The following is a 20181-nucleotide window of genomic DNA, read 5'->3' on the forward strand; positions in this document are numbered from 1 at the left end:
TGCAATCTGTAAAACCCCTTGCACACCACTAATCCTTAGGTTTATGCTCATTTTTTTAGTACTAAAATATCCAATGATAAAATAACATCAGTACAAGTATTCTCATTTTCACATTATACATCTTTTATAGGCACATATGTATATATACAGTGGCTATTTGCATAACCAGTTCTATATTCCAAAGCAGCCCTTCTGAATTAAGAGAGATTCGGGAAAGATCTGTTTCTTGCTGAATTTGACTGAATATTTATTTCTTCAGTGCTGCTGCAGATGTTCTCTGCAGTGCAAAGTCCATTAATTCTCCATGGCTCTTGGAAAAAGTCAAGATGATGGCAATATGAATACAGCTTTGCTGATGTACTTCAAAAAATACAGTAGCAATCCATGTCCATAGGGTCAATCCAATCTTTTGGAAAGAAGTGCAAGATGGGACTACAGCAGCAGCTTTACTGTCTTTTAAGGACAGACTGGAGAAAACATACACAAGTTGTTCATAACAAGTAAGCATTTTCCAGTTCAAAAAATGAATTTTACTACATGAGAAACAAAGGGGTGAAAACACAAAGTAATTAACCACAAGGTACTACTTAAAACAAACTTTTCAATATACAGAGTACTTATTCCATTAACATCTCATTTAGAGGAAAAGCGAAATTACAATCTACCAATAACAATGCAGAAAAAAATAGCTTTTCTGGTACCCGCCAAACAAATTAGGGGTTTTTTTACACAATAAAGTAATTTAACAGAATTTTTTTAACTGCTGCCAATAGTGAGCTGAAGTCCACTGAGACACCAACATATTGCAGATCATCATGTGAAACTAAGTATAAAATATTATTTCTGGTATCTGTCCATCTTCTATTGATGTACCATTGTTGTTACCTGGTGAACTATAAAAGACAAAGCATGTTTTGCTAGCGGTAGGAGATTCGTGGATCACTTTCTTCAAACCTTTTGTTCCATAGTGGGAATCAGGACCCTGAAAAGCATCACAAGAGATCAGCAACAGAATGGAAGTGGGCAAGACCCAAAAACTGCTGATGGTCAAACACAACTGACTTGGGCTATTTTAGTAGCATAAAATTTTTGTACCCACATAATATAAATTATATACAAAATCACAGGCAACAGAAGCAGAGACCCTATGTCTAAACAACAAAAATGTATTTCTCTGACACCAGACTTAACCAGTTGATTTTATCCAACTAGTAATGAATACTTTCTAGTATTTCTCCTTATCACACAGGAGATATTCTGTCTGTATTCTTACTTAGTTCCCTGACTCAGCTGCTTTTTATGTGCAGTATTTTTCCAACCCAATGAACTTTGATTTCTGTATAGGGGATTATATTTAGAAGAACATTAAAATATTTTTGAGAAATAAATTTGCCCACAACACTGAGAGGAGACTTTCTAAGAACCAGTAATTCTTGCCTATTATTTCAGCACCTGTATATAAAAAGAGATTTTAAAAAAGCTGTTTTCTTGAATTTAGCTAGTGGTTAGAATATCCTTGATAAAAGAAATCAAACTTAAATTTTGATAGAGAGCTGCCAGATTATGTTTTCTAGATAGTGCTTTTTTCCCCCACAGAGAACCAGTGACTTCCATTATCACTATTCTAACTCCTACATCAAGCAAAAAATTGGGAAGGCACAAAGGATCCAGTTATGAATTCCATGCTGTGTCCCAGAAGAGGTGTAACAGTCTTAAAAATTACAGCAGAGTTCAAACTACGTTCTTCTTTAGCCCTAAAATTAAAATAAATTCAAGATCTAGAAGACACTTTCCCATCAGAAGACTGATAAAAGAACAACTCTTGCATCACAGTAACACTTTCTTCTGTCCTGTCAGGCATTCTTACTTTCAAGGTTGCACAAGCTGTGTAGCAAACCGTGGGCAGGATCTCAATGGGCTCCTTGAACATAACTCTGAAGGTACTGGCTGTTCCATCACAGCTAAATCCAGTGTCGTTCTGTCCCAGCGTCTGATTCTTCTCATAATCAATGATCTGGGCAAAAGCATGAACATTGTAGCTTTATGTGGTTTTATGGCATGAGAAAGGTTCTGATTGTATGCACATGAGAAGGTTACAAGCAAACACTTGCCTACCCCACCCAGCCTTGCTGCAAGGACAGTGCAATCCCAGCTGGAAAGGAGCTGTGATTTCCTGATACCACTGGAGCTGACGCAGCAGCTCGGAAGGATGGCTCACAAGTTTCACACGGGCTGTGGGCACTGCTCCAGCCAGGTTAAAGTCTGTGCCTGGGAGATGGAGAACAGCTCTCACACCTTCAATTCTGACCTTCATAAACAACATCTAATCCTGTGCTTAGGTTTGCTGATCTCTGTACACCTTCACAGCCCACATGAGGGAATCTCATTTGCTGCCTGTGGCTAGTTTAGAAAACAAGTTTTACAGATGATGTAGGCAGTCAATGACACCTTTGTACATGAAAACAGAAACTTGTGCTATTATGTTTTATACGATTTATTTCTAACCTTGATTCAGTATAAAAATTCTACTCAGATCACACAATATTCATTTTGCCTTCAATTTCAGTGGCGAGTAAGAATCACTAGTTCCAGTGTAAGTAATAGCAGATTCCTTCCCATTTCAGATTGCAATCCTGATCCATGCTGCCCAACACCTCTTGCAGAAGTTGGGTATCAGAGCTTTAGAGCAGAGCACTTCTTGTGATTACTGCATTAAGAAGAATCCTGTCAGTTTTAACAGTTTCTTATTAACTTGCCATATACCTTTTAGTATTACCCATGCATGAGATGAAGCTTTATTCTAGGCAAAGTGTACTCTATTTTTTCCCCAGCCACAATCAATAGAAATATGAACAATTATAATGCTGAAGACTTAAGCCCTTTTCACATAACAGATGTATTTGCAGTATACATTATCACTATTTTATGGCAAGTTTTAAATGTTTAACTCTCTGAAGCTCTGCTAGTACTGACGCAGACCCAAGAAGAAAGCTAGAGGCACAAGACTTAAATAACTGTCTGAAAAGATTGTGACAAGAAAGTTTCAGATTCATCAGTTATTAGGAGTACTTCCAGGGTAAAGGGAACCTAAATAAGATGGATGGCCTTAATATGAAGGTTTATTTAGCCTTTCAGTTTGAATTGGGAGGATCTTTTTCAAATGAATCTTCCAATCATTCCAACTTAATATGCATTGATTTGCATTGAAAAAAATCAAAATTCTTTTCAGATTAAATAATTCAAGCAAACATCCTGAGGGAACACACACTAAATGCTTTCATCTGCTAACAAGAATTCAGCTGAGAGGTTCAAAAAAGGGTTTATGTGAAGTAAAAATCCCCAGGTATGTTTAGTATAGCTGCTAGGTTCCCAAGATCAACTCTTTTGTTCTATAGATCCTGCCTAGTTCACTATGCTACTCATTTACATGGGTGTATGGTTTGACAAAAAACAAACTGAAGATACTTCAAACAGAGGAATTTGAACTTTTCAAGTGAGGAATATAGAAAAGCAAATTTCCTTCAAAATGTCATTCCAGATACATTCTGTCTGAAACATCATTAAGAGGAAAGGCAAAACATTTTTTCATTAGGAGACAGACACAAATCCCTATCCTAAAATACAGAGTAGTCAGATAATAATCATCATCAAATAGGAAGCAGAAGACAATTTTTCATTTAAACAGAATGTCCATTAATGAACTGAAATAGAAATTCCAACACATGCTGGAAGTCTAGAAAGATATGGACAATAGAATTTCTGCCCCTACACGAAGTCACAGACTATTTATTTCACAAAATTTCTTATGCACCTAATAAATCAATGTGACATGATAGTACCAAGTTAGGAAATACACAGCACAAGGTAAAACTGTGCCAGTCATGGAATCCTAATATCTCGTTAAAAAGCTTAGAATCTAAACAAAACTAATCTCTACAAGAAAAAGAATTCAAATAGACTGAAATTCCGCACTCAAAAAGGAAAAAAAAATATAGTGCTGGATCAATACTACTAGAAGACATTCCTGACCACAACATGTTAAGGGATCTAACAGGCTACAAGAGCAGGAAATATGATTTTAGTAGTGTCTTCAGTTGCCTGCTGGGACCAGGCAAGGGTCACATCAGGACATGAAGCAGGGGGACATTTTTAGATGCTATCACTGGCCACTTCATGAACCTGCTAACCAATTGCTCAGCAGGAAGAAACGCAACCCTTGATTTGGTACTGAGTGATGAGCAGGATCAGATTCAAAATTTCATAATGGAAACACTATGTAACAGTGTCCATAATATACTGAGAGTCAACACTCCCACATGAACAACAAAAGGAAATCCCCCACAGCTGTGCTAAACTTCAAAAAGAGAAAAATGAGGAAGCTTGTTCAAAAGAAACTAAAAAGGAACAATTACAAAAATCAAATCTTTATAAGAAGCACACAGGCTACTGAAGGACATAACATACTCAAGTAAAATATCAGTATATGTATTTCCTATTAGAAAAGGCTTGAGAAAAGAGGAAAAAAGCTGGATGTTGGGAAACACCTACACTGAAAATGATTGAAGGACAGGAGACTACAGGAGAAAGGGAGTAGAGTTCCACAGTGTTCTTTTGCCTAGTCACCCACTTATGCCCACTCATGACAAAACACAGCTTAGACTCCTGGCCTGTCAACTCCCTCCCAAATATAGATCAAAGCTTCTGCAAGTGCTACAAGTGTAGCTTCTTTTTGCAAGTTCCTACAAGTGTACAAGCCTATTTAAACATAATATACTGTACCTGTATATTAACTTGATAGTCTGTGGGTCCATGAATAGATCCATATAATCCAAATCCCACTATGGAAATTCTTCTGTTAACTGTGAACCTGGTGAGACACAAGAAAGGAATTCAAACAACTGTGGTGAATGTGTTATTTTATTCCAAGCAGGAAAAAGACTCCCACTGAAGAGTAGGGAAGTAAACTGAGAATGGCATTGTATTTTTTTGAAATATAATTTTTGTTTAGATTTCAATACTAAGAAAAATGCTTTCTCAGCTTTATAGGTTAAAGCTTTGTTAATTCCTCAAAATATTCAGTATTAATAAACAAAACATAACCAGATTCTTTTCAGTATCTCCAAAATAAAAACAGATCAAGACTTGGTATTTCAAAAAGAAATATACAGATAACACTCAGTCATTCTAGAATGCACCCAATCCTCCCGAACCTCATTCTTGTTTTTATTTCATGTGCATAATAGCTAAAAAAAATAGGAAAGGATCAAACATGTGCAACAGAGCCAGCACGTTCGCTACTGTATCTTACACCAAAAAGCCAAAGTTGAATGATTTGTTCCCTTTCTCCCCACCCATTTCTGCCTCTCCTTCCAACAGTTTCTGAAGCCCCACCTGATGCGGTCGCTTGTCCCGCTGTAGCCCCAGCGACTCTCCACCTGCTGGAACCTGTTAATGCTGCATTCCTTTCCTCTAAGGCAACACCTTGGTCGGTCAATATAATCTACTTTAGGTTTAGGATTGACAGTAAAGTGCAGAAAGAGATTTACTACTTCCCTATCCGACAAGATTCCAGATTGAGCAGGGCCTGTGAAAACATAAAACTTCTAAGATGATTTGAAGGATTACTGCAGCTGTTGTATTTAAACCACATATTCACAAACTGAAGACAACAATAATACTTTCCAATGGCCAGAGCATAATCTGCAGAAGGTTTTGCTTTCATTTGTGCATCACAACTGTTGTTAGTACAATATTAATAACAGAATTGAGTGTTAAGCATCTGAACACAGTTAAACAGCACTGAGACATGGTCCAACAGTAAGACAAAGAAACTCCAAAACTCACCTGCTGCAAACTCTTCAATAGTCATTAATGGAAAACGGATTAAGGAAAGAGCTCTTCCAAGGACTTTCTGTTTGTTCTCGAATGTCACAGCCAGTTGTTGTCTTTGACATTCTGCTTCTGCCCAGCGAACAACAGCTCCAAAGAGCCTGCTTTCCCGAATACTGAGAGTGTCCCTTTCTAGAACTGCACATAATGTGTCTAAAGAACACAATGTTAGCAGCTTGACATCAGTTTTCATCCAAGCCAGTAACAGTGCTACACTATGTAAGCTTAAAATACTAATTACACACTAAGAACATTCATAACAAGACTATTAGGTTTGTCTTATTATTATGTGTGCATATATATTACACATAATAAAAATAATCTCTCAATGACATACAGATGTCAAACTAAAAGTCAATTTTCCTGCTATGAATGCAGGATATTTCTTCTTGATTCCTAAGAGTGTAACTAATCTCTATAGTGATAACAAGTATCCAGAAGGATTTCCATTGCTAGGGCAAGATATAAACTGAAAGTGACCAAACAGTGAATGCACACTACTAAAAAACCAAGTTACTCATGATGACAGTGTCATATTCTCATCTGGGCAGCCACCTGCCCATCTGGATCAACTACAGCCACAAGCAGCAGTGGTACACAAAAACCAGTTTAAAGATTAATGAAACCATCTTAAGCATTGACATATTTGCTATTCACAAAGCCTGAAGGTGAGGCAAGGTACACATTTAAAAAGCGACTTACCCTGTATTTATTACTCCTTCTTGCCTTCTTTGAATAACAGGTATGCTCAAATTGTCATCGAATACAAGTCAAAAAATAAATGGGTTTCTATATTCTGAATCTTTTGTCTTTGGGAATTTTTATCTGCCTTGAATTTAAGTAAGGCATGTTTGCAGTTATAGAAAATAGCATATTGGAAAGTCAAAACAGATTGAGACTTACCAAGACTAAAGATTGCTCAGTCTGAGTACAAATCCTACTGAACATGAGTTAACAATGGCTTTAAAATTTCTTTCTGCAGTGAAACACTTTCCTTCAGTCTGAATTTTTCCCACAATCCAGCTGAATTGGAGTAAAACCTTAGATACATATAGTAGTAACAAAATTGAATAAGCAAATTTATGACTGCTAGCTTTTGATAGAAGACTAAACAGAGAAACTAGCAGTTCATGTATACATTTTATAAAGCAGATTTCATTAATTGTACCTGGTCCGTGCAACTTTGAATAGATAAATACTATGTGGCAACAGAACAGTATGACTCCTGTTGCACATGAAAAGCAGATAGGGATGCCTCAGGCATGAGGCACAACCCTCAGCAAGTGAAAGCTTTGTCTTCAGTCAAGTGTGGTGTCACCAGAGTGGGAGCCCTGGGACACCATGCAGGGGAGCGCAGCCCAGGAGTGGAGCTCAAAGGAAAGCACTGCAGGGGTGGATGGCCAAGAAGGGAAGAAGTGCTTGGGACTCTGCACACTCAGATGGGGGAAGGAACTATCCTGGGCTACTGCCATTCCAGGCTTAGGACACACAGAGTGACTGACCTATGTCGATATCTGTAAAGCCTTCTGCACTTATGGCATCCATAGTGCTCTTGTCTATTGTGTCGAGACACAAACTAGCAAGCTGAGGTTCATCAAACAAACGAGCCTGCAAAGATAAAGAAATACATCTTAAGCAGAAAGCTGACAAACTGCTAATCTTAAAAAGCAAGCATTTTATCTCTAGTATAGACAGAAATTAAAATAAGTTGATTTGTCTAAGTACTCTTTGTGTTTATAACTTAAAGAGCACTTAAAATCTCAAAGGAGTACATAATTAAGGAGAATTAGTAATTTCCCTCCAACTGGGAATTCTTCTAGTAAATCAAAACTAAGCTTAAATTTACCTACTTGAGTAAGCAGCATAAAGGCATTATCTGCTCGGAGATGCTTTGTTAGGAAATCCACACAATGTGCTTCCAGGGCAGGGACTGCATACTTTTTAGCAGTGTATAAAGTAGTCATGACTGTTTCTGGACCAATTTGAACTTCATCTGAATAAAGAAACCTATAAATCAATACACAAATACAGATCATAAAAACATATCTTTAGAGGGGCAGCCAAACACAGCAGTCTCTTTGCATTTAGAAAACAGGCCAAAGATTTGCACTGTGAACAGTGCAACAGCTGACCTCATAGCATCTTCATAAATAAAGAAGGTAAGTTAAAAGGTTCAAGAAAGACTATTATGTTAACCTAATGGCATACATTTGTTTTAGATATGTATTACTCCCTAGGACTGATCTGGCTGTACTAGTTATACATAGCTCCCCAACTGTAAACAACAGCTGAGCTGGAGAATTACTTAACCTATGAATGCAGGCTCTCAGTTCATCAGGAAAATATCAATGCACAATCCTCTATGGCTGCACTCCTGAAATTCATTTACTGACAGTGCACCCTGGCTTCCCCTCCATGAGGAAATAGTGTCAAGGACTTGGATTGTGAGAACATCTTATGTCAAAGTTACCCCTCTGTAGTATTCAGAGAGGAAGGGAGCACATTCTAGCACACGACCTTGACTCTTCTACTCCTGCCACACTCTGGCTTGTCTTCACTGCCTGAGGCAAGAGGATTGGTTGAGATTTCAGCATAAGCTGTGAACCAGAATATGGGAGCCTCCACCAATACCAGGAAAAAAAAACCTGTTTCCTGAGCAGTTGTTGTCTTTTTAAAAATAACTTTTCTTAGAGGTGACATTTAAGATAATTTTAGCAAAATTTTAGCAAAATTTAATCAGCCTTTCAGATAACAATCAAGAATAGTCTGTGATTTACAAAAATACATTTGTCCCCAGCACACATAGGTAATTAAATATAATAAACCAGAGCTTCCTAGCAAATGAAATTCTACAATGAAAACCAAGTTTTTGCTTTATATTTCTTAATATTTGTTGTTCAGAACATCCTAGAAATGAATGACACATAGAGACTGAAGGTGTGTTTAGAAGGGGTTTTAAAAGTAGCAGTTTGTATCTACCAAGAGAAACTTGTGAAAATAACAGACTCATTAAAGTTCCTTGCAACACAGAGAAACTGAAGTAATATAAACCCAGAATTAAAGTTTCAACCGACGTTCTTCACTGTTTATGTTTCTTATATTCTAAGAAAACTCTAATTCTCAGTAGTTGCTAGCACACAAATAAATATGGCGTTCAACATTAAATTTGCTGCCACAACACAGGTACATATTTACCATTAAAAGACTCCTGTCTACTCAAACAGCCAGTTTGCACATCATTTTGGAGATGTGAATGATGTTCTAGATTAATTTTTTTAACTGGATTTAAATTGAAAAATGTTTAGGAAGAATTAATTTTATTAAATGCTAACTTTTTTTTTTTAAGTAGAAGTTTCATACTGAAGTTTCATCAGTTCAATTAGAACTGATTTATGAAAGCTATGAACTATTATTACCTGTTGATGAGAACAATGGGGTGACTTTTCATCACAACTGCTGACAAATTTACTTTTAAGAAACAAATATTTCACAGGTACACTTTACTTACTAAATTGACAAGCTCTTAATTAAAGCACTAGAACAGTGCATTTCCATTTTGGTTCTAAGATTTAAAATAATCAGTTTAAAATGCCATAACTTTTGTTGTATGACTTTATAGGAGTGTAGAGTCCAAATCACATAAAAGTTGATTAACAGGCTGTAAAAAAAGCAATACTGCCATGCAAACTACAGTTTCTTTTTTACCTAACAACAACAACAACAACAACAACAAAAAAAACACCCCAAAAAACACCAAAAACCAAACATATCCCAAGTTGGTGTTAGAACATGACTTTGGTTTTATTCCTTAAGTGAATCCAATCTGAAGCCAATGAAGTGACACAGCAGAAGGGCTCATGTGGGTTGTGTTTCACTTTCTGCTGTACCTTCCACAGAAGCAGGGTGCAGTCCCAGGTGTGTCTTCCCTCCACAAATCCCCTCTCCTGCGTGCCAGGAGCTGGGGCTGTGTTACCTCTCCCTGCTGTGGCACGCCTCAACTAGCACAGCTTTGTGTTCACACCTCTTCTCCTCCTCCACCTAACTCAGTGGGACTGACAATCACTTCTCCTTCCCTTTGAGACAGAAAAACCCAATTTTATTGGCATCCAGGATGAGGGAATGGGAAGTGTGTGTGCATAGTGGAAGAACATTTTTGGTGACCAGAACAAACAATTTTTCCAAGTGACCAGTCAATCATTCACTGTGTAGAAGCCTCTCATACATTTTATGCTATTTTTCTTTACTCTCAGGTTAGCACTTCCTTCCCCCCTTGTGTGAGCTTCCTCTCAGTAGCTGAAATGTTTCCACCGTTATAAAAGCATACAGGAATCTCTTTTTCAAGTTAGTCATGATTACCCCTTTATTTACTGCTTGCCAAAATTCTCTGAAAAGATTTTTGGAAGACAGACTCTTAACTTGTGCCATATCATCACTTTCCTTTATTCTGTGGTCAAAGGAAAAGTTAGCTTATTGTAAAATATGAATGAAAATTAAAAAAAAAAAACTTAGTAAAACCAGCAAAAAGAAACCATAAAGCAGGAACCTACTGAGACAACCTGAATTTTCTTGAACATTGCTATTCAATTTGTAGTTAGAAATACACACACACAAAAATTGTTTCATTGGGAAATAGACTCAATCTTTGTAACTTTGATATTATTTCAGCTCTTAAGAATTTATCTGTCAAATTATTTTTTTAATAAAAAATAATTTCCTTTAATTTACAAGCAGCATTTGCCAGTAGATCCTTATGAAACACATAATCTAGACATGACTTAACAAACCACATGAGTAAATAAAATAGAAATGAGCTGAGGAACACGAAATAATTAGTAAATTATGCTTAGAAAGTTTTGCATTACTTAAACATTTCCTTTACTTGATGTTCATTTGCTATGTGTATTCAAAGATCCTGACTTAATTTCTGGCCAATACACCTCAAACTGGTATTTTCAAACATTAAAGAAATTTCCTGTGAAATGTAATTATCATTATCTGAGTGATTTACTAATGACAGCTAAGAGACCAACAGTGCAATGTATGATTCCTGCCTCTTTCAGTCAACACCAGGAAAAGACCCCATGTTCTTTCTGCTATGGAAAAGCCCAGTACTGGCATTTATTACAGAAGTTCTCCCTAGATATGTTTTAAGGTATTGCAATGTATATTTATTTCAATATAAGCTCAAATAAATACACACAGCATGGAAGAACGTGCTGAAGAGCTGGCACTGGCAGCAAACCTGAGCTGTTTCAGCAGCCCAGTGGGGATATGCACACAGGCACAGGCAGATCACTGACGCAGGTCCCCGGCCACTGAGCACTGCAGCCCCACCAACACAAGTGCTTTTGTTTGCTTCTAACAACATCCCTCCGTTCATTCTGCAGTGTTCAAATACCATCCTTCTTATCCTTACTTAGGATTCCCTTAGAAATCTCTACTTCTGTGTTTCCATTTTTATCCAGACAAACTTGTATTATTATATCTACTTTTCACTGTCCAGTGTTTTCCCCACATACAGATACACAAACATACACATGTGCACTGTCATTTACTTTTAACCTTCAGAACCGATCTGCTTGAAAGACACTTCCCACCACCTCCTGCTCCTATGCACAAAAATCCACAAAGAACACTTCATTTGCTAACAGCAACAAAGACATTGCTGCTCATGGGGTTTTTGTGCACATCACTTGCTTTATCTCCTGTGCCTGTGATTGCCTAAGGACCAGGTGACTCTTCTAATTTTTCCTGTCTCTTAGGCCTCAGCAAAAGAAGAAAGTCTTGCAAAGGCTTTGGAGTTTTTCCTATTACAAAAAACTTTGAGACACTACACATTTACTTCCAGGAAACAGTATTACTTGTTTCCCAAATGTTAATTACAGAGAACTGTTTTACATATTTTATGGTTTATATTTTTTGCCTAGCAGAGTGGTTTCTCTGATAAAAACCTTAAGGTTATATGGTTTAGTCGTATTACCACACCACAGCCCAAGGCACAAATAAACTATTAATAAAATTAATAGTTTCATAAAATAAGCAATGGTTTCTACGAACACCATCAATTTTATTTGCCACTACACTGAGTAAAGAGAAATGGCAGATAAACTCCTCAGTTTTGTGAACATGAGAACTAGCAGATCCTACTCTGCCAAAATCAGAAATCACTAACACACTTTCTATCCTTCCTGTGCTCCCAGTCTCACACTCAGATGGCCTGGGAGTAAAAATCAGCTGTTACTGCCTTCTGCTGCACGTCCCCTCTCTGCACAAGTATGCTTACAATGGGTGTTACTACGGCAAAAAGATGTAACAACTTATTATCATCGCTGACAAAGAAAAGTGAACAGGATGATGACTAAGGCTTCCAAGTAAGTATCAAATTTCAAGGTAAGTGTCAAATGAAACTAAAAGCTGGTACAACAGCCTCTGTCCCTTCTTAGTCACTATTAGAGGATGGCTGAATAGTTGCAACACCAAGGGCACCCACTAATTCCCATTATTTCACTTTAGCAAACCAAAACACTGAATCGAAGAGCCCAACCAGACACCCACCGAGCGCTTCCCTAACCGGACAGTCAGCTGCCATGGAATTAGGGCACTTCCCTCGGGAAAACAGCGCAGGGTAAAGAGCAAGAAGGGACCAAAACACGCTGTGAGGGGGGCGGTGTGACCTTGCGTGGAGCCCACAAGGCATTTCCGCGCCTTCCCCGCATCCCCCTGCAGGCACGGGCAGCAGGGGCAGGCCGGGCTCTGTGGGGACAGGACCGGGAGGGGCCGCGGAGCGAGGGAAAGGCAGCGGCGGCCAAGCGGGGCCGCGGCGCGGAGCCCCCGCCCGTGCTGACCTGAGGAGCGCCAGGAAGGCGGCGGGCTCCACGTCGGGCAGCTCGATCTCGGCCGAGGTGGTGGCCATGCCGCCGTTGAACATCGCGTCGAACACGGCGCTGCCGGCCGCCAGCACGAACCGGTGGGCGGGGATGCGCTGCTGCCCGGGCCCGGGGGGCGCTGCCCCGCCGCCGCCGCGGGCGCTGCCCTTGCCCACCACGAAGTGCACGTCGCTGAGCAGCTCGTTGGAGAAGAGGAAGGCGAAGCGCTCCCGCAGCGAACCCTTGGTGGCCTGCCAGTTGTACAGCGGCTCCCGCTGCAGCACCGCGCCGGCCTCGGCGGCGGTGACACCCGCGGCGGTGGCGGGCGGCGTCTCCGCGGGCGCCCCCGGGCCGCCCCCCGCGGCCGCCATCGCCCTCGGGGCCGCGCCGGGCCGGGCCGCGCCGGGCGCTCCGTCAGCACCGCCCCGGCGTCAGCGCGGGCCCGCCCCGCGCCGCGCACGCGCCGCTGCCCGCGCAGGCCCGGCCGGAGCGGAGCCCGGCCTGAGGCGGGAGGTGCCCGGGGTGTGCCCGGGGAGGTGCCCGGGGTGTGCCCGGGGTGGTGCCCCAGGACTGCGGCACTCGCCCGCCCCGTCAAGGCGTCCGGGACCGGCCGTGCACAGGGAATGCGCTTCCAGAGCCGCGGAGAGGGAGCGAGCGAGCGGCCGGGCACGCACGGAGCGCCGCGGCGGGCACGGAGCTGATAACGCTGCCCGTGGGAGCGAATACATGGCAGCGACTGTGCTCAGGCACGTGAAATGCAAATTCATTCTCACAAGGCCCGTTTCGCTGTGGTAGCAGGGAGAACAAGGGCCCGTGACCTATTTTAAATATTTCTGAGGTGAAGTGGAAGCATCGGCGGACTTTAGGGCACACACACCCTACAGTCCCTCTGCACGCACTGTGTGTGTGGGCGTTCGGTGTTTTAGCTCCCGAGGGAAGTCAAAGCAGAGTCAAAGTCAAAAGTCAAAAAGTCAAAGCGGGTGGCCCAGCAGCGCTGGCACAGTCCAGCGCCCCTGGAGCAGGGATGCCGGGGGCCATTAACCTGGTCGCTGTCCTGCTCAGCTTTTAGGATAGAGGGGAAAGGAGCGAGAGGTGTTTGCGTTTTCGCAGTCCTGTCGAACCGCTGCAGAAGCGAGGCGATTCCTTTTGCCATCTGCTGGGGCTGTGCTGTAAGCGCAGCGGCGATTTCCACGGAGCTGTTTGTCACCGCTCCCGACCTGTCAGCATTTATGGAAGCGTGTGGCTAAAAGAGGAATAGAACATGTCACCGCTCTGCATTCAGGTTTATAATTAGGACCAAACTGAGACCAAGCAAATGTGGTCCGTTTCGCAGAACAAGTTTTTGGGAACCTTTAGCAAGATGGAAGCAATTTCAGCAGGGTAAACTATAGTGGGAAAGGGCACCAGAAGATATAGTGTACCAACCAGAAAGCAGCAGCTCGCTCTGCACAGAGGCTATATTTAAAAATAAAATCATGCTGCTGACTTAGAAGAATGAAGGTATCATCTCTGCACTTTTCTTCTCCCAAGGTGGACAAAGAAGGGAAGGAAGGAGAGCTCCACATTCCCTTGATAGCTTAGGGACAGAGATGTGAAACACTGACACCTTGGGCACAAATGGATAATTTTCATTTAAATGGGATTTTTTCTTTCAGTGATGGGATGGCTTGAGTATTAATGAGCATTTCTGTCATTGCTGTCTTTTTGCTTTTATTGTTCTGTGCTCACTCACAGGTTAATGTCAGCTGAGAGCCAACAGCCATGACTGCTCTGTTAGAGAGAACCTTGTTTGCAAAAAAAGTGTCAGTAACACTCCAGAGGAAGTTAACAGGGATGGAAGAGGGCTGAGGAAAAAGGGAAAGGTACACCAGAGAACTGAAAGGAGGTCGGCTGGGGCAGCCAAAGTGTGTAAGACAGCTTCAGGGATGAGAAATCAGTCATAAGAAGGCAAAGCTATGCAACACTGGAAAAGAATGGAAAGAGCTGTGTGGTGATCTGAGAAAGAAAATGGAGAGAGAAACTGAGGGGAAAGAAACAGAAACAAAATAAAAGAAAACAAAAGTAAAAAAAAAAAACAAACACCAAAAAAACGGAAAAGGGACAAAGGCAAGGGACAAAGAAAAGGAGAAATGGGACCAGGATGTCCATCTGATCTGTTCAACTAAATGCCAAATGCACAAATTGAAACAGTTTTGAAAGTGAGAACTAAGAAAATATTAAGTAACATATTTCCTTTTGACACTGGGCTTTTCTTCATGTAGACAATGAGCCTCAGACATTTGTTTCACCTTGTAATCTTTGTGCTAGCTTCCTTGAAAAAAAAAAAAAAAGCCAGCTTTTCTTTGGCATTCTCAGTGGGTGGATCACAGCCGTTTTTAAATGTGATGTCATGAGATTGTATTTGCCAGTCCAGATCAGAAATAATATACAATGCTTTTCCCAAAAGGGTTACACGTGAATGTCACTAAAATGCAATCCCATTATTTGCTTTCTCTGTGTGTTCAGGTTTTGTCTAGGAAATATAGCAGAAATTAGTATGGGATAAAAAATATTTATATAAGCAGTTCAAGAAGACATTGCTTTGTTTGATCTCATGTATCAAAATGGTTACAAAGCAAGGGCTGCAAACAAAAGTTCAACAGTATTATGTAGCTGTGAAGGTTGTCCTGATCTCTTGCCAGCAAAACAGAATGTCAGGGAGTGTCTACACTTTTGAGCAGCTAATTTTTGAGATCTACATAATAGCCTGAGCATGCCCATGCTGACCTGGTGCCCTTTTTCTGCGGAAATTCATGAAGGAAGTGCTCTCCAAGGCTTGAGGTTCCTTCACCTGTCAGCAGGGAGAGAGAGGACACTGTGTGTTTACATGGACTGAGGAAGAAGCAGAGAATGCTGTGATCAAACTGCAGGGATTTCTGAGATAGCTGTGATGCCAGGGATGTCCCAGAGACACAGGAATGCCTGCCTGGCCTTCCCTGCCCCTGGGCCAGTTCTCTGAGAGCCATCAAAAAGGTTTAGGTTACTAAGAGCATTGTTTTCAACCATTTGTTCCTGAAATAATTTAAATTCTCCTCCCTTTCCTTCTTTTCCCCACATGAACTCAGCTTTGTGTATGCTCCAAGGAGCTGTTTGTTGTTATGATCAGAGTTCTTGAGCTGGCTCATATTTTCACAGTGATTAGCAATTGTTCTCATAAGCAGTGAGCATCCTTTCTCTGCTTCAGGAGGGAAGGGAATAATTCAGAGTAAATCACAGATTTGTTTCTGATTAAGCTTCCTGGCTGGAGCCATTTGATGACATATTTTCCTCTCCATGCTCAATTAGACTGTTAAAATCCCCTACCTCTGATCCATGCCACTGCTGTGAATGACAGACATGCATATTACTGTTCCCATCACTTGAATTACCAGTAGCATTACAATTGCTCAAATGTGTCATTTTTAATAACTACAGTTACTAACAACCACAAAAACAATGTTGTATCTTTGGGCTTTTTCTTGTGGTTGTTATGGTTATCTTCTCTCTCTGCCTTGCATCCCTGTACTGTTGGGATGTGGGGTCTGCAGATAACAGATCCAGTTTTTGGAGCACAGGATCCACTCAGGCACAGAAAACAGTCTCAGATCTGAGTAATGCTAAGGACAGGAATTAAGTTTTATTCTTATGTCTTGTAAAGTGACTATTTAATGTTGATTTTTAAAAGCTGTAATAAGAGAAACTGGTGTTTTTTCTCTGGTATAAGTTCATCTGTATTTGAAAACTGACCATAAGAATGCAACATTCTCAGAATTTAAAAAATTCATAATGATTCTTTGCACTATCATTTCTACAAGTAGTTCTTGTATCTGAGGATTTTATTTCACATTTCCAGCTGTGCTGGCTAGCTGTCCTGGAGTATTAAGTTAATGATGTGTCTTGTGCCCTCTATTGTAGTGATACTTTCCTCATTTTTAGTGACAGTACTGATGATTTGTACTTTAATTTCTATTACTGTATAGTAATTATTACTTACAGTACACTGTTACCATAAACATCCCTGCTAATTAAAGCATTTCTCTCAAATTTTTCAGAATTGTGGCTTAGAGTTGTGTACATCTGAGACAAATGTGACATGGAAGTTTTTGAGGACTCCAGTTGTGGAAGTTGCTCCTTCATTTCTCATTCAGCACATTTATGCATTTCAAAAACATACAGCAAGGGGCAACAGCAACAGTCATCACATCTTTTCTCTGAAAGTAATTACAAAACAAAACCAATTATTTAAGCCATAGAAGATTCTACTCACCACATTCCCATTTTGCATGTAATTTCAAATACTGACATGGCTGGTTCTATGAAAAATGCTATACTTTGACATATATTTGAAAGAACTAAAAATATTCTGCTACTGCATGGCAGAAGAAGCAAAGGAGAGGAAATGATTTTGTTATGACCATCATGTCTTTATGATGGTTGGTGGCTATTTTGTGAACCTACTTACCTTCCAATCCCTGCCAAATGGCACAGCAGTGTTCCTACACTTCCACCAGGGTATTTAGCTAGCAGCTTAATTTCCACATAATTAACAAGATTCTTACTGAGAAATCACACTTGCCATTTCCAGTTTAAGACAAATAGTACAATTAACATGCTCTCTTTTGATACAATGTGTATTAATTTTACCCTGGCATGTCTTTTTTTCCTCTTGTTTGGTGAATAGAGAGGTTGTAGCACAAAAATTGGCTCTGCTTTTGAGGTACTGATGCTCAGATTTGTACGTGGAGTGGTCATGGATCACCAATTCCTCTTTGGATTCTTCTTTGATGCTGTGATTGTTGGTGAATCCCCCCAAATCCTCAGCAGATCATCAGCACATGGCCTCCTGACCCCCATGTGAGCTGCATTATGTGGCCTCTGATGCACCATGCAGTCTGAGATTTACAGTACAGCTTCACTTATTACCTGCTGCACCCTCAGCTAACAAGAAATTCAGAGAGGTTGTCTTTAAAGCTGTTGGGGGATGGCAGTTATGTGTGGTCTAAGATGCTCTCTCAACAAATTAACACATTGAGAAAAATGTGTTAATGAAGCCAAACATGAAGCTTTTAATTCATCTCTTAATTCACCTTTTAATCCACCGTCTTATCTGGACTGACTTCTCTTGCCTTAAAAACTCACTTGCATATACAGGAAAGTAGAGCCTCCAAAATGTATCAGCTCAGTTCCATAAAAATTGAATGACACAAGTTGTTTTGTAGCAGGATGGCATTTTGTAGCTGGCATCATAATGCAATGAAGGCTTGCTGCTTGGCAGAGCCCTGTGTGAAGACGAGCAGTGCTTCCAAGTGATATAAATAGTGTCTCTTAATCCTTGCATTGGTCTTCATGAGCTTGCTTAAGGTTCAGCTACCTATGTTTGTTTAGATTACTGTGGATTTAAAATTAAGACAACTATGTTTTAATACAATGTTAAATCCAAAATGTAGTTATGATTGAATGGGCAGTTATTAAAGGTAAGAACTCCTTCTCAGGTTAAAAGTAGACAAAAAGACCTAATGGCCAGGTAATCTCCTACTTTGTAGCTGACCATTAATAAATTACCTATTTTGATATTCTCTACAGTATTCTTTTGCTGGCACACTTACAAATGCCTTCTCAGTCCTGACATCAGAACTGATCTGCCACCATTTGGTACAGAGACTGGAGAGAAACAAATTCCATATGATGAGAATGCTTCTTCTACTCAAGAAGCCAACAAACATCAGCCCAAGCATACTTGTTGCTTGTGAGTTGAGCTTTGCCAGCTGAGGGGCCACACAAGTGGAATTGGCTTCTTGCTGTGGCCAGGATTCCCAGTGAAGAATCTGACATGTGGCATAAGGCTGATACTTGTGATTTGACACAGTTGAGTTGCCTCTTTTAAAATGACCATTTAGACAGAAATTACATAACTTCTGACACAAGAATGGTCAGTGTGGTCAAGGATCACCAGTTTTGGCACTGTGCTGCTGAAGGGACTGTCTTTCACATGAAACATAAGCTCAGAACTCCAGGAATCTCCTGTTGTCAATGAATATGATCCTCTGCCAATTTCTGCTTGGGAGGGAGTCTCCATGTCCATGTTTTCATTACTCTATTTTGCTTTCCTAAGCTTCACTGCAGTTTGTATATGTATTTTTCAATCTTATCCTGACATCTAATATTGCTAAATAGTTAAATAGTTGTTTGATTTTCTACAAGTTAGGGCATTCACATGTCTCATGATGATGTTACCATTTATAAAATCTGGGAAAAAAAAAAAGATTTTGCAACATCAAGAAATGAATATAATTGAGTATGTGACAGGGAGCTGGGAGGTTACATTTATTCTGGTGACAGCAGCTTATCAACACTGCTTTCATATAACACTTTGATTAGTAATTATGTTGTTAAAGACACCCTATTCCTACCTTCATTTTTATATCACTGTTCTGGTACATGTGAATAGAGGGTGGTGTTACAAGCAGTTGAAGTTGAAGTTCTTCTTTCCCCTTCCTCCCCCACAAGAACACTTAGAGTTGTCAAAAATGCATGTGTTAGTTTTTAGGACTCCTGGTTTTTAAGTGAGGGTGTTGTTTGATCAGTGAGATTGTTTGCTCTTTGACTTAATCTCTAATTTAAGCCAAATTTTGAACTATTTGCCTTTGGGGAAGTTGGTCAGTGGTTTTGGACGGTGCCAACCGAGCAAGTTTTCCTTTTTCTCAAGAATTGGTTTCATCTGTAAAAATAAAGTCAACAAGAATGTTGGTGGTTTTATTTTCTTCCTAAAGCCTGAAATAGAAGCCAGGATATTTTGGCACAGAGCAGGAAGGCCAGAGTTAGAAGGAACTGTAGCAAGAAAAAAAAAAAGATTTCTGCTATGGAAAGTGTGGCACACCAGAATCCACATGTTCAGCACTGTCATGGGTGGACGTGGGGGCCTCCTCTGTCAGGACATGGAAAGGAATGATGGAGCTGGAAGGCTCACTGGTGTTTCTTTCATAGGGTGAGAGATGAAAATGAAAGAGGAAAACATGCCCTTTGCACAAACATTTCAAACAACCCATTTCAGGGGTCTCTTCTGCTAACAGATGCTCATAATTATTTTTCTAATCAAAAGTGGATAGATCTCAATACAAAAGACTCAAACAATGCATCTCTACCTGCTGAGTTGCTATGTGATTACCGCAGGATGTGCCTTGACATTTTCTACTCAGGAGTTTAAACAGGACTTGAGGAACAAGCTGGATGCAAATCAGAGCTGGAATATGCTGGCAGAGTGGTAAGGAAGAAGTTTCCCATGTAGTGTTTGACTTCAGAGACACATGAACTGAGCAGCCAAGCTTGAGACATGAATCTTGAGACTGCTCTGTGGCAGCTGCGTACAAATAAGCAGCCTATACATTTGAAAGCTTGAGAAGTGAACCGG

At 40.4% G+C, this 20181-nt stretch overlaps 1 protein-coding gene across 1 annotated transcript; it reads right to left on the minus strand.

The window, feature by feature from the left end:
* Positions 1–99: 99 nt before the first annotated feature.
* Positions 100–13252, minus strand: BTBD1 (BTB domain containing 1). Its single transcript, XM_064389086.1, has 8 exons — positions 12735–13252; positions 7740–7896; positions 7392–7497; positions 5845–6042; positions 5392–5584; positions 4780–4867; positions 1868–2014; positions 100–982 (listed from the first exon to the last, which is right to left on the minus strand). The coding sequence occupies exons 1-8, from the start codon at positions 13124–13126 to the stop codon at positions 824–826; spliced, it is 1440 nt and encodes a 479-aa protein (XP_064245156.1). The 5' UTR covers positions 13127–13252; the 3' UTR covers positions 100–823.
* Between the last annotated feature and the right edge of the window lie 6929 nt (positions 13253–20181).

Source organism: Passer domesticus, chromosome 14 (assembly GCF_036417665.1).
Source record: "Passer domesticus isolate bPasDom1 chromosome 14, bPasDom1.hap1, whole genome shotgun sequence".
Lineage (NCBI taxonomy): Eukaryota > Metazoa > Chordata > Aves > Passeriformes > Passeridae > Passer > Passer domesticus.

Bases quoted from the DNA above. Each gene is read 5' to 3' on its own strand.
- BTBD1 (XM_064389086.1), bottom strand. From the start codon at position 13,126: ATGGCGGCCGCGGGGGGCGGCCCGGGGGCGCCCGCGGAGACGCCGCCC. The intron at 7,897-12,734 runs GTCAGCACGGGC...ATTGATTTATAG, and splicing joins GCCTTCCTGGCGCTCCTCAG to GTTTCTTTATTCAGATGAAG. The intron at 5,585-5,844 runs GTGAGTTTTGGA...ATGTTTTCACAG, and splicing joins TATTGAAGAGTTTGCAGCAG to GCCCTGCTCAATCTGGAATC.